At 42.8% G+C, this 13,626-nt stretch overlaps 1 protein-coding gene across 5 annotated transcripts in view; it reads right to left on the reverse strand.

The window, feature by feature from the left end:
• dpysl3 (dihydropyrimidinase like 3) overlaps positions 1-12,835 on the reverse strand; it is a 42,102-nt gene extending 29,267 nt beyond the window's left edge. The window contains exon 1 of one of the 5 annotated variants that reach the window (XM_071460541.1): positions 12,424-12,835. In XM_071460541.1, the coding sequence (XP_071316642.1) occupies positions 12,424-12,792 (369 nt within the window). In that variant the 5' untranslated portion in view covers positions 12,793-12,835. Of the gene's footprint in view, positions 1-224; positions 435-5,452; positions 5,665-12,423 lie in introns of those variants that run through there. The other 4 variants (XM_071460540.1, XM_071460544.1, XM_071460543.1 and 1 more) reach the window with 4 other exon arrangements.
• Between the last annotated feature and the right edge of the window lie 791 nt (positions 12,836-13,626).

Here is a 13,626-nt window from a genome sequence, read left to right on the forward strand (position 1 = left end):
CAGTTATCTATTTTTGTGCATTAGTGTGCAAGCCAATACAACAAGAGACATAACTACTTGTGTGGGTGCTCATTTGGGTGCATATTTTCAAGGCGTGCCCTCAGGTTGCTAGCGCTGGACATGACCTGTACGCAGCATTGGCTGTGGCTAACTAGCTAGCTCCACACAAACGACCGCGTGGAAGTGTGTTGTTGAGTAAACTCACCAGGAACTCTGGTTCTTACCGTTATCTTCTCCTCCCTTTTTTTTCTACGCTCTGCACTTTTATGAAGTAATACTTTTAATTTCTCGCTCAAGCTGAAACACTCTAAACTCGCAAGGTTAGCCTCGGTTTGCGCTACACTGGCAGAGTTTACGCTTCGCACCTCCTCACATTCACTCCTGTCTCTCCATTTTTGCATGTGGTGGCCAAAATTCATGGAGCCTGTTGCTACCCTGTTAAAACAACACATCGTAAGGATGAGTTCACTAAGGTTAGTGCGCTGGGCGTAGCTGTGCCCATTCCTAAAAACAAAACTATTTGTGCGGCACTACAACAACACAGCCTACACAGCTGCAGAGTCAAAGAAATCTAGGCTATATAAAATATCTAATAAAAAATAAGTAAAATAATGTGTCACCAGAGATAAAGCTAATCACAGCCTTTCAGTTGCTCTGAACCATGAATTACATGAAAACTAACAAATGTTAGCAGAGATTTCTGTGGCTTCAACAACTACATTTCTTACTCAGCTTCTCTTCCATATGTGTACTTACTTACTGTATGTGTGTGTGTGTGACTGTGACCTACTCCCAACACTTGGATGCCGGGGAAAACAGTAGTGGATTTGGTGTTTTCCTACTGTAAGACACTGAACAGGACTTCTTCAACTGCCTGTGTCAATAAATTAGGGCAGTCGGGGGAGGATTAATAAACATCATGCAAACGTTACAACTGAACAAAAGATCCTTATAAAAGGTTTATCCCCAGTACATCAAGCAAATACATACTAATGTCTGAATAATCTAAATAGATCAAATAGAAATTGTGTGGTTTAGCAAACTATGTGATTCAAGCTGCTTTACTCCTCTGAAGTCACTGGAAAAAGTAATTAAGTCCTTATTACCTTCCTAAACATCTTCCTTCTAGTGCTGACAAGCTCATCTATGACATTCCTGGCAACAAAGAAGAGTAAAGTTGGGGTGGAAAAAATATCTTGTCATTCAACTCTAAAAAAAAACACACACACACACACACAAAAAAAAAAAACAAAGCACCAAAAATAACGCACCTCTCGCTGCACAGGAAACTGTCATTTTCTGTTACACAAGCCAGCAGCAATCAAAAATAGACGGCAGGATGTTGTTCTTGTACTACTACACTAATATCCACTGACAACTTTTTTCCACATCCACCAGACTGGAGGGGAGAAGCGCTCATAAAGCTGGGATGGCAATTATTAACCACCACTCCTCATTGCTTAATAAGTGGGAATGGTGCTGGAAAAAACGGTCACAAAGCAGGCCAAAAGGTCTGAGAGTGCATTGGAGGAGAGACCTCCACTGGCCGTGACAGAGACCGTTATGTGGGTGGAGAGAGCAGCAGGGAGGCAGGCAGAGACCACTGGAAGAGGGAAGTCATCCTGAATGTTCACCAGTGCCTTTGCTTCAGCCCTGTTGCCTAGCGAGCAAAAATATTTACTCTTTACCAAAAACTGCACAGGATTTTTTTTTCTTTTTTTTTCGCATTCTGGAAAAGTGAAAACAATGAGACTTATCAATCTAAATTAATTGCAGAGGCTCCCGCCAGTTACAGTCTTAGAGGAATCTTGTTTGACTGGAATGTTGATCTTGTGATAGGCTGGAGTAGTGTAACCATGGCGATGGGGAAAAAAAAAACAAAAAAAACAGTCTGGATCTGATTGGGCAAGACAGGTTGAATTATCAAGTCTTTCAGTCAAAGTGTCTGTGTGTGTCTGACTGAATCTAAGAGTGTGTCAAATCACATCTCCACACGACAAACCAAACAGGGGTTGTATTTTCCTGCCATCACAGCTGTATACTGGTTGTCATGGCGAGTCGCACGGCAACGTCTGGGTGGCCACGGGTTATTTTGTTTGCACTCGAGCCCACTTTGCTGCAGCCTGCATGGCGATGGCACGGTCTGTTGTGGCGGGGCCCTGTTTTGTGGTGCGTCAACAGGGGGAACGGGTTTCATTTCCCAGCGCAGAGCCACCGTGCTTCATACCCACAGATGCTCATTCCAGCTGGAGGGGATTACTGATGACATGTACCAGCCTGGAACAACACTGAGGCTGCTGTGAGAGGGTATGAGGGAAGGGAAGAACCACACCTAGAAATCTGACAGAGCCACTCTGGCTGAGAGCAGACGTAAGGAAACAGCTGGAACAGACTGGACAAGCATGGAAATACAGAGGGAGAGTCCGGGAGGGGAAGAGGGTTAGAAACAAGTATAGTATTTATGTTCCTTCTGCGTAAGTGTCTATGTTTATACTCTGATACAGCTGTGGGATATTCAGAACAATTAATTTTACATTAAGAAAACTCAACAGAGAAATACTACAGATTCTTTCTTCTGTGATTGAGCCAGCTGCAAACTTCTCAGAGCCAGCTCTTCAGCCTCAGAAGACTTTTCATATGTTCTACCTGTGATCACTGTGTCTCTGAGGCCAGTGCTGCCAACATTATAAATTAGTGATTACAGTGATTACAGTCTGTCTGTAGAGTTTCCAATACATTCAAGGATAAAGCTGACGATACTCAATATTTTTATCATCCCATAAAAAGACTAAAACTAACGGCAATGTTAGTCCATCTGAAAACTTTCAGAAATCCCCAGACTTGTTGCTACTGAAGACGAAATCTTTTTTAAAAAGTGTCACAAATTTATACATGTATCGTTAAAAAAGGCTGGCCACTGTAGTTTTTAGCACATGCTGCTCAAACAGGAGTGCAGAGGTGGGGCTCATTGAAGTGGCTCATCATAGTGGAGGTTTATGGCAGAGAATAGAGCTGTAACAGATTTTAATTACACATAACATTTGTTAGGAAGATCAATAACCTTAATCTTTAAGCTATATCATTACACGAGTCCACATTTTTGATGCTATTTATGGCCAGTATTTTTTTCAGAGGTGGTCATTCAGGGTATTAGCACTGGGTGACTGTTTCTCTATATAGTAGTTAGCATTGCTACTGGCACTGCCTATCTCAAGGAATTCACAGGAAGCGACTGCCAGCTGGTGCAGTTGTAATTCAACCATGAAGTCAGTTTTATTGTGTCGGATGACATTGTTGACTGTCGTCTTCATGAAAACAACATAACAGGATGATTTTTGTTAGCCCGCTGTTTGTTTCGGAGTAGCTGCTCAAGGCGTGTTTGCTGGTTGACGCAGGCATCATTTTGAAATGTGCTTGCCATTAGAACCATTGACCACAGCGGTCGCCAAACATCAACCAGGAATGAAATCTTCAGAATGATTACTTTTAATATATTGGAAGAAAGATGAAACTACCATAAGGTGATGAGAGCAAACAGTGGGAAAGCAGTGTGAGAACTGTGCTGTGAGGTGAAGCCACCCTTTCACTGCACTTACTCAAGTTAACACATCGGTCACAACTGGATGACGCTTGTCTCTGAGAATTACAACAACCTCCCAAATGAAGAATTTCACCTCAGTACACAGATATCAAGTATCTCGAGGCCATCGAACTGCACACAACTTGCTCGCGTTACAAATCTTTCCAGTCTGTGATCTCTTGCCTCAGCATCAAACTAAGAAGAGAGGAGACAGATCTTATCTCAGTGAGTCTAGTGCTCGCCATCGCAGCATTACTCTCTGATTTTGTCTGTGGATATGGGTGTTTTGACACAAATATTTAATAACCCAAAATTGTAGCATGAAAGAAGACAGACGAAAAACAACAACCCGACCTCTCTGTAGGGGGTTGGTGAAATTAAAATTTCCATCCCTGTAATACCTTGGAAATTCTGGCCCACCTTAACATTTTATAGTAGAGACATGCCCTACTTTAAAAAGACTGACATCAAGAGACTGCTACAAAAAAAGGGGATATAGAATACAGGACATCTACAAGGTAAAGCTCCCCCAGTCTTCCCCCAAATCCCCCCTTTGGTGTGATATCAGCTGAGAAGATGAGACAAAGGCTGTGTCTCCCACAGCTGGGCAACACACCCCTGACTGCAGCCCGAGCGGCAACAATGAAAACTGGAAGGCAGGCATTTTGGACTCACACACACGCACAGAGAAGGAGAGGGAGTGGGAGAGGTTTCTCTGCAGTTGTAACACACGCCAGCACCCAGCTGGCTGCTCTGTCTAACGCCGGCAATCGACACCAATGGCTGTGCAACGCCAGTTCAACCTCCACCCCTAGATGCACTGACAGGAGTCTGAGTCTTTCTCCTTCTGGTGATGCAGGAACACAGGCGCCCCAGTACAAGGCCGGCTTATCACAGCTCATCAGAAATGGGCGTGTATTTCCCCCCACCTCTCCTCTCCTCCTCTCCCTCTCACTCTCCTCTGCACCAGCCTGCAACATGAACAGGAGCCCATGTCTGAAGTCTGCAGGGCACACATTTTATTCCTAACATTAACATAAATGAGGAAATAAAATATGGAAATGATGATGCACAAGATTTGGAAATCATTTTTTAAATACTCACTTTCGCTCAATTATTTGCAAATAATCGTCAAGAGACAATATAATTGACTATACAAAACAATTAGGATGCTTTTAAGCATGTCACTAGAAACACTGTGCATTAAATGGGAAGAAAAGCTCATTGACAATGAGCCCACTGTTCGATAGACTCCCATATCAATGATCAATTAGGCCCAGAATCAAATCCATGACAGAGAAAGGGCTGAACACATTCTTGTCAAAATGGCTAAAACGTGATTCTCTGAAAGGAAAAAAAAAAAAAAAAGGGAATCTAGGGAATATGGATGTGCTATAAAGCCCATAAATGCATTGTAATAACGTTATTCTAGCGAAACATTTTTTAAACTGAATGCATGAAGTACGATCGGGTCACCATAAACTCAGACAGCAGACGCCCCCCCCCCCCCCCCCTGCAGAAGCATTACAGTGATTTTTAAGGGCGAGCCGGCTCGACACACGCATGGATCCCCTCAACAAAGAAGATGCAAGACACCTTTAAGAAAACGCCTTATCTCCCTGCCTCACTGTCACTGTGGCGGCCACTCATGCCATTTCATTGTGCGCATCCCCCCCCCCCCCCCCAATCGGCTTCCTGCAGTCAAGTCTGACAATAGAAGGACAAATCACAAGCTTGGAGGCTGAGCACATAGGCTACTATATGTTCGCGATGCATCGACGCGGCGGTTGAGAAATTGCGAGCCCGGAGATTTGCAACAGCAGGAATCAAAGTTCGCACAGCCAGCGAGGCATAAATAACTCTTTCACTCACCGTGATCTTTGGGATGTTCTTTTTTCCTTGATAAGACATCTTTCGCTCGGTTCCACCTTCGAAATCAAGCTTGTTTAAAAACGATATTCCCTCTTTGCGGATGCTGCAGCGGCCCTCGCCTGGATGGGAGCTTCAGGGAATGGTCGCCCCTCTGTCAGTGCGATGTAAAGTGCCTCTCAGAGTGCTATAGGAGCGTCTCTGCTCCAGTCGCCCGGCCCCTCCCTCGATCGGCTCAATTGAAAAAGAGGCGTTGCGACAATCTTTCCACTGGAGGGCGCAGTGGAGCAGCCGGCGGTCGGTCACGCAGCCACCGTGCAGTTGTCTGCATGACTGAGCTGACACACATTTTCCTGAACATATACAGCATATATCGGATATCAGAGCCAGTAATAACAATTCTATCACAACGCCATAGATTTTAACTGCATAGCCAAAAAGAGGAAACAAAAGCAAGGCTCTCGAAGCCCTGCAGAGTAGAAATCATCAGCATCATCATACTCATTATTGAATCCTCATTATCAGCATTAGGGAATGAAAACATTCAAATTTGCACCACAGGTGTATGCTGAAGGAATCAACTTTTGCCAGTTTTCAAAATAAATTCACTGAGCTGTTGATACAGGGAAGGACAGTATATGACCAAATGTTTTTTTTTTTAGGGAAAATTTTATGTTGTAAAAACTTTAACACTATGAGACCTGCGTGTTTTCAATCTAAACATGTTCAGATCTCTTATTTTATACGCACAAACAAATCTGTTTCCTGGAATAAATTCCAGATCACCATAGGGATGTTATATTACAGTCAGGTAGCTTAAGAGTGTAAACCTTTACCAGTTATTACCTACAGATTTTGTGGTTTTGTTTTTGTGCACACACAGAGGAGGGGCAAAATGGTGGAGCAGCTGTCACAGAGCCTGTCCACCACATTACACACCCCACATGTCTACCACCCCAAACACACACACACATAGACTCTCCCTCTCTCTGCATGTCCCCACCCAGCCATGTGTCTCTATTGTTTGGACCTAAAGTGGACCCCCCCCCCCCCCCCCCCCCCCCCCCCCCCCCTCCCCACCCACTTACCCTTCACTCCACCAGCATCCCCCTCCTCAGCACTAATGCACTCCCACCGGCGTGTACACGACTGATGCAAGTGCATGTTTATCAGTTATAATGTGAAAAATCGTAGTCTCATTCAGCACATACTTTTCATAGCGTTCCAGAAAAATGTAGATTAACAGCATAGGAGATTTGAAGTTTACTGTTTAAAGGCACAACTCCGTCTCTCTTGTTTGTATATCTATGTCCAAGCTGTGTTTAACAATAACTCAAGGGAAATACACCACAATGAAAAATCATCATCCATGTGATGAATATCATACACTGACCATCTCAACATACAAAATATACTTTTCTAAGCCTATACAAAGTGTTATTATAAAGATTTTTGAGATCTGTCATATATAATACTCATAATTTAGATGGGTTCATATTACAAGTCTAGCTCATATCAATGCAGTGTCTAGATAAAGTCACAACCTTGTGTTCATGCATTCAAGAGCACATAGTTATTTTTGATGTATACGTTACACATTTGCCAGTTTTCAAAACAGCTCATCTTCGAAACATTTTTATCATTGTAGCATCTCACCCTCAACAATTGCACTTTTTCTGTACTGGGATGAGAGAAATGTCACAAATAGGTATGTTTTTAAAATAGGATTGGTTGTTAAAGGACACAGCTCCTGCATGCTGACATGTCCTTTCATGGCAGTGAGGGAGTAAGGCATTGCCTCAGCATTCCCAGGGCCTTGGAGAATGCGTCAACAACACACTTGAAGTTTGCAGGCCTGCTACCTCTGCAGAGCACATTACCCAGCTGACACTGACAGACAGACAGGGGGCAGACAGATCAAGGATGCAGAAAAGACTCTGTCAGGTCATCAAAGCTGTACCAGCAGACGTAGTACCTAGGCGGCCTCAGATGGAGAAGAGAGCTGATAAACATTCACTTCCAGCAATCATTCTAAGCTACTTCATTGACTCATACCCATCAGCATGGTCATGCTTTTCAGCACTCATCTAAAGGATACCAAAGAATTCAGGACGGACACTAGTGAGAGCAGTGTACTCTCGCTGCCACTTATCGCTGAAGGTTTTGAATTAAATGCTTAAGAGATTTAGTTTATGACCTCCTCTGGGTGCAAACGACAACAATCACACCATCTAAGGGATCACATTTGGTTAATAGAGCAAATCTGTGTGGGACTGAAATGGTACCTCAGCAGTTTAGTCATGCATTTCCATAAAGCTGGTGAATTTACAGGAGACAGATTTAAAAAAGATGGTCAACATTATAGCAGAGGTCTCTCATATGAGTCAAGCTCAAAAAACACTTGATCCTACATTTCCCATAATGCAACTCAACAACTCTCTTTGTTGTTCTGGCTTAAACTGCCATTCTTTATAAATGTAATACTCCAGTATATAACACAGTCTTCCTGTTATAAATATGAACGTCTCCAAACCCAAGCTGAGATATACCCTGGTGACATCACTATGACATCATCGGGGTGTTTTCTCAGACTTAACGAAGCTGCTCCAGACCCACAGAGGACATAATACAACAGTGTATAGGCTGAGTAGTGCTCTCCATGACTAATAAACTGATCATTATGTATAAAGTTGTTGGCGTGTCGCTCTAATCACTGAGTGGTGATGCTCTGCTTGTCTCTTTGCCTTCCAGTGTCTGTCTGTGACTCAGGATTACAGCTGAATCTTTTACCTACTGCAGCTTTAATAACTGACCTGAGGGATACTGTCGTCGTAATTTAGGTTGCACATAACACACATGCATATGGACAAGTTTAGATAAGCGCATATGTGGGTATGCACTGTATGTGTGTGTCACTGTGTATGTGAGTGTGTAAGGGACCTCTCCCAGTCTGAGTTCCACCCTGCAGAACAACAAAGAGGAGAAGGGAAGTGGGGGAGGAAGGGTTGGGGGTTCATCCCCAAAACAGGCCAACCAGGCATCTGGCTAGCCACTCCCCATTATTCAGTCCATTACAGCAGCTGATTGGTTTAATTAGCTCACCAGACAGGAAGAAACCAGTAACATCTATAAATGTGATCATTACTGTTTACTATTTCTGCATCAACCAAAGCTCATTAAAGATAGATCATTATTTTAATTTGCCATAAAATAACAGTGCATTAACCCTAAAGATAAACAGACTATAGCAATTGCATTCTGAAAGAAATTAAATAGCACTGAAACTGGGAAAAGAGACACTGGGTTGTCAAACAACATTAGTTTGCACGTTAAGCCTGACTGGCATCCAGAGTGTACTAAATAATATCAGAAGAGTAAGCATGTCCTGTCTCTACTGTCAGTCTGATGTCCTCACAAAGTTTCTACACAAAGCAAAAAAAAAAAACGCACACAGCCTAACTCTGTCTGATGATTTCTGCTGAATCATCCGTTACCTCAGGAGGTGCAATATTGCAGTTCGGCATCAGGCCACAGGGGGGAAATTGGCTGCCTGCCACTTCTGAAGATGTCTACATTCATGCTTAGTGGAGAAACTTCATTTTACATCACAATGGACTGTGACAGTAAAGGCTGTTAAAGGCAGGATATGGTTTAGATTAAGAATTCAAAGGAGAGAAATTAAACATATTGTTAGGATGATGTGAGGATTCAAATGCAGATAGATACAGAAAGGTTAGTGAGAGAGCGGGCCAAACTGTCTGCTGTCTGGCAGAGAATCAATAAGAGCACAGAAATCAGTGACGCATAAATGATTAGGACAAACCGTCCAACCAAAATAGTGCATAAAAATGTATTTATAAGAAAACCTCTCTCATTTCTACCATAGATAATTTATATGTACGCTCAAACAGACAAAGCTTTATGGTTTCTCTCAGCAAAAGTCTTGGTCTCTCACAACAGGTCTGTCTTTCTTCTGCTTGCTGCTGAGTCTCCAATGAATCCAACAGAGGGAGATAAGAGATCTGCCACGGCAGCACAAACATCATTGTTTTACCTACACTGTGCGCTTCAACTCGGATTACGCTGTGATTAAATTGTAGAAACAGTAAGTGGGACTTGCACCATAGGGCAACACAATACATAACAGAGCATTTAGACATTCATATTGATTTACTTTGAGGGATTATCTAGGAATTTTATTTTTCCTAATTTTATCTCTGATTCTAAAATCAAAAGAGCTCTTGGTAGGAAAATATATAATACTGCTTTGTCATTGGTATCCTCTAAAGCAATACACACCATTTAGTGCATGATTAAAACAAATAAAATCACGGCTGCTGATGATTTCAGACCAGAGTTGACGTCAGGCTGATAATACCACACATTTTAGCAGACGGTTAAATTTGATTTCATTCTGTTTGGCTGTAATCTATGATATCATTAGTTATGTTATGTTTGACTCTTTCCTGCTCCCTCACATTTGAACTTTACTGCCTTAAATCACTCTTTTGATTTGTTTTTTTGAAAAAAACAAAACAAAAAAAACAACAATCTTTTTAATTGAGAAAGGACTGAACAATACATTCCCTGTAACAAAAATCAAAAGACTTACTTTAGGGTAAATTATTTTGTTTTTTTGTCTCTGTCATTGTCACATTAGACTCACAATCGTGCCTCACTTTGCTCTGCTTCATTCCATGGTGCTGAAAATTTCAAACCCTGCCTCTCCGTGCCTCTCTCTCCATGGTGCTGAAACATTAAAGCCCAGCCTCTCCTTGAGTATCTCACCATGATGCCACATACACATATGACATCATCAAAACATGCAGCACCTATGATTTCTAGCAACAACAGGCCTGTGTCACTGAAGGCAGAAAGGGAAGCACAGGTTTAAATAATAATGGTTTAATTCCATTTAGCTGCTTCAGTTTCAGGATCCTGGTAGATCAGTGTCACACTGTCATGGCTTACTGGTCCACTTGAAAAGAAGGTTTTCATCCAAATGCACCAAAGAATTTTAATCAATTTTCTTAAAAATATACAAAATAAAATGCAAATGAGTGTATGGTTCCATCCAATACTGTTATGCGAATAGTAGGACTTGGTGGTGTTAATTCTCCATTAAACTGCAACAGAAGAAGAATGAGATGATGTAATAGTTTTAAATGGTGGAATACAATGTAAAAAAAACACAATGGAAATATGGCATTTATGTTAGTTTCTCGTGTTAATTGGACACACAGATCTGATGTTTTCATTTGTAACATTTTGCTTTTGATGATAGACCAACTTTTTCACCTCAGCCAAGTGTAAACATAATCTTTGTGATATTTCAATTTTTTTTTCTTTTTGTTTTTTCTATTTTTTAGAGTTTGTTGAGTGCCAAATGGCAAAGCATGGCAGGAATGCACAAAATTCGCTCTTCAGCCTTACAATTTCGTCAGTATTTAACCAGACAGCACACTGCACTGAACCACACTGAACTTTATTGCTCTAGATAACAGGACTTTCTGTTGCTGCTCATACTGATACGAAGTAAAATGTTGCTACCACCACTTGCACCACTAGATCTATCTGTATGACCTCTAAAAGCACATCCCACAAACCATGCAGTTCCTTCTTAACAGCCATAACCACCATAGTAATCAGCTTGATAGCAATAAAAAAAAAATCACCACAACTACACCTAACACCCACCAAGAACACCTTTGTGACCATAGCGACCACCTGCAAACACCCTTGATTTCTTCTGCAGAAGGATTACAAGCTGTTCAGACCCTTTTATGCACGGACTACAAAAGTTTTTTTTGGTTTGTTTTTTGTTTGTTTGTTTATATATTTATTTTACAGTTTTAAAGACAGAAAATGCTCATATTTCTCAGCTACGTTTGGTTTGTGTTACTCTTCTAACCTGTGTGGCATGAAGAAAATGTCCCACTGTGTATGCAAACAGCAACAAAATAAAAACCAGGATAGAGTTGTTGCGTTACTCTGATTTCACTCCTCTCTACTACTACTACTACAGTATGTCACTGGTTTGCATTTGAGCTTGTTGCTTTCACGGACCTACAGCTGTCACACAAAAATAGAAAGTCAATATGTTGCTGAATGTGTGGGTAACACTTGTTGCATTTACTCTGCAGCAAAATATTTAGCAACATGGTAGCAAGCTCTGTGGTTTCACTTAAACAGAAGTAATGTCTGCAGAGGCCCGGGGTTGCAGCGATGACAGAAAATTTCATCTGTCCAGCCTTGATTCTTTCCAGTCATGCTCCGTGGCCTTGCTTGCTTAATTTTTTTTTTTTTTTTTGTTTGTTTTTCTTTAAAATGTCTTAATACATTGACGGTGGGTGGTAAGACTGTCTCATTTCCCAGCCATTTTGGCAGGCAGGGCGTATTATTCTCCAGACAAATTTAGTCAGCTCAGGAGTTAAATTTGCTCATGAAACCCAAACTCCACACATGGCTGTTAACTATTACTTTCATACTGTTCGAGGCTCTATGACTAAAGTACTGTATCTGCTCTACAATGCTGTTAAATTCTCTCTTTAATCTCCCCAGGAAGCTTTATCTTCAGATCATTATGTCACACAGCGATGTGGCAGAATGACACATCCAATGCCAAGATGGACAGATAATATTAAGGTGTGGCCCATAGGCTGATGGCACCAGTGTGAGTTCATGAGAAAGTTATGTCTTTGTACAACTAGAAGGTCGTGATCCTACAGTAGGCTACAGAGCTTTCATAGCTCACACATTTTTATTTTATCATGTTTCCTATTACTGTCCAATCATAACATTTGCTCTGTAATTACCCATCACAAAACGCCACCTATTAAATAAACAAAGTGCTAGAAAAGACAAAGTAAACTGACAGACACAACAGTGGCACACGCTGTGGAAACCAGCCCTGTCATTTACACATGCTGCAGCAGTCTGTTGCCAGCCGGGCAAAAGTTAAGAGGTCTCCTTACCTCTTCATCTCCCAGGTTCTGCAACACTTCTTTAGCACCGCCGGTTCTGATCTCAACCTGAGGCGAGTCTCTCCCGGGCTGCATGCCGCACGCTGCGGGACTTCCTACGCCAGGGGAGCTCCTGCTGTCACTCGCCGGGCTCCTCGCCTCCTGACCGGTCTCCTGTTTCGCGGTCCTCGGGGTGCGGGAGCCCCTCTGGCCAACGCTCAGGGCATCAAAGTCTATGGTTTTACTCTCAAACGCGCCCTCGACGCTGCAAAACAAGCCGCCGTATTTCTGCCGGGGGACCTGGTCGGCCGTGCCGGGTCGGGCCAGATAAACGGGCAGGTCGTCCTCCGCCTTGTCCCAGTTTCCCCTGCGCTCTGCCATGGTGGAGCCCTGCACAAGTGACAGAGAAGAGAAAGACGGTGAAACTAGCGCTGAAGTGGTGTGTGCCTGCCTGTGTGTGTGTGTGTGTGTGTGTGTGTGTGTGTGTGTGTGTGTGTGTGTGTGTGTGTGTGTGAGTGTGTGTGTGTGTGTGTGTGTGTGAGTGTGAGTGTGAGTGTGTGTCTTGCTGTGAGGAAGCCAGGGGAGACAGACAGGCAGGAGTTGAGTTAAAGCCAGAGGTGGCACTGTCGTGGCGGTGGCGCCGCCAGATGCAAAGGTAGCGTAGGTTATGTGTCAGATTTTATTTTATTTTTTATTTTTAAGGAATTTAATTCATTGGATAGTGAACTTGAGTCTGTCTTTTTTTTTTTTTTTTTTTTTTTTTTTTCCTTGTGGTTTAAATTAGCCGTTGGGTAAAACAAGTGGAGCCAGGTGAGTGAGTGGGTGTGAAAGGAGCTGTCCTTTCAGCACCACATGAAACGTGACGCGCACACCCACGCTCCCCCCTCGGAACCTCCCCCCGGCCTGGTTGAGAACACTTTCAGCTCAAAGTGGGATGGAAGCTGGTGCTTCTTCGATTGTGTGTGTGTCGGGGCCTTCGGCAGCGACACCCTGGGGTGTTTACTCCACGCCAGCACAAATGAGACAGGATCGCGTCAGCACCGCGGGAGACAAGCAGCTTTCAGGCAGAGGGTCTCAAACTGAGAGACTGCTGAGTCAAGGGAGCTACAAGGAGTCAACACCATCACTCAGCAGGGCGATTATGTAAATCAGCATGTCTCACAAGTCTGAAAGTACCTTTTTACAGTTCTCATTAAGGCAACCTCGTTTTTTTTT

Source organism: Trachinotus anak, unplaced genomic scaffold (assembly GCF_046630095.1).
Source record: "Trachinotus anak isolate AG129_WGS33_773 ecotype Australia unplaced genomic scaffold, CSIRO_AGI_Tana_v1 ptg000024l, whole genome shotgun sequence".
In the NCBI taxonomy this organism is placed as follows: Eukaryota; Metazoa; Chordata; class Actinopteri; order Carangiformes; family Carangidae; genus Trachinotus; species Trachinotus anak.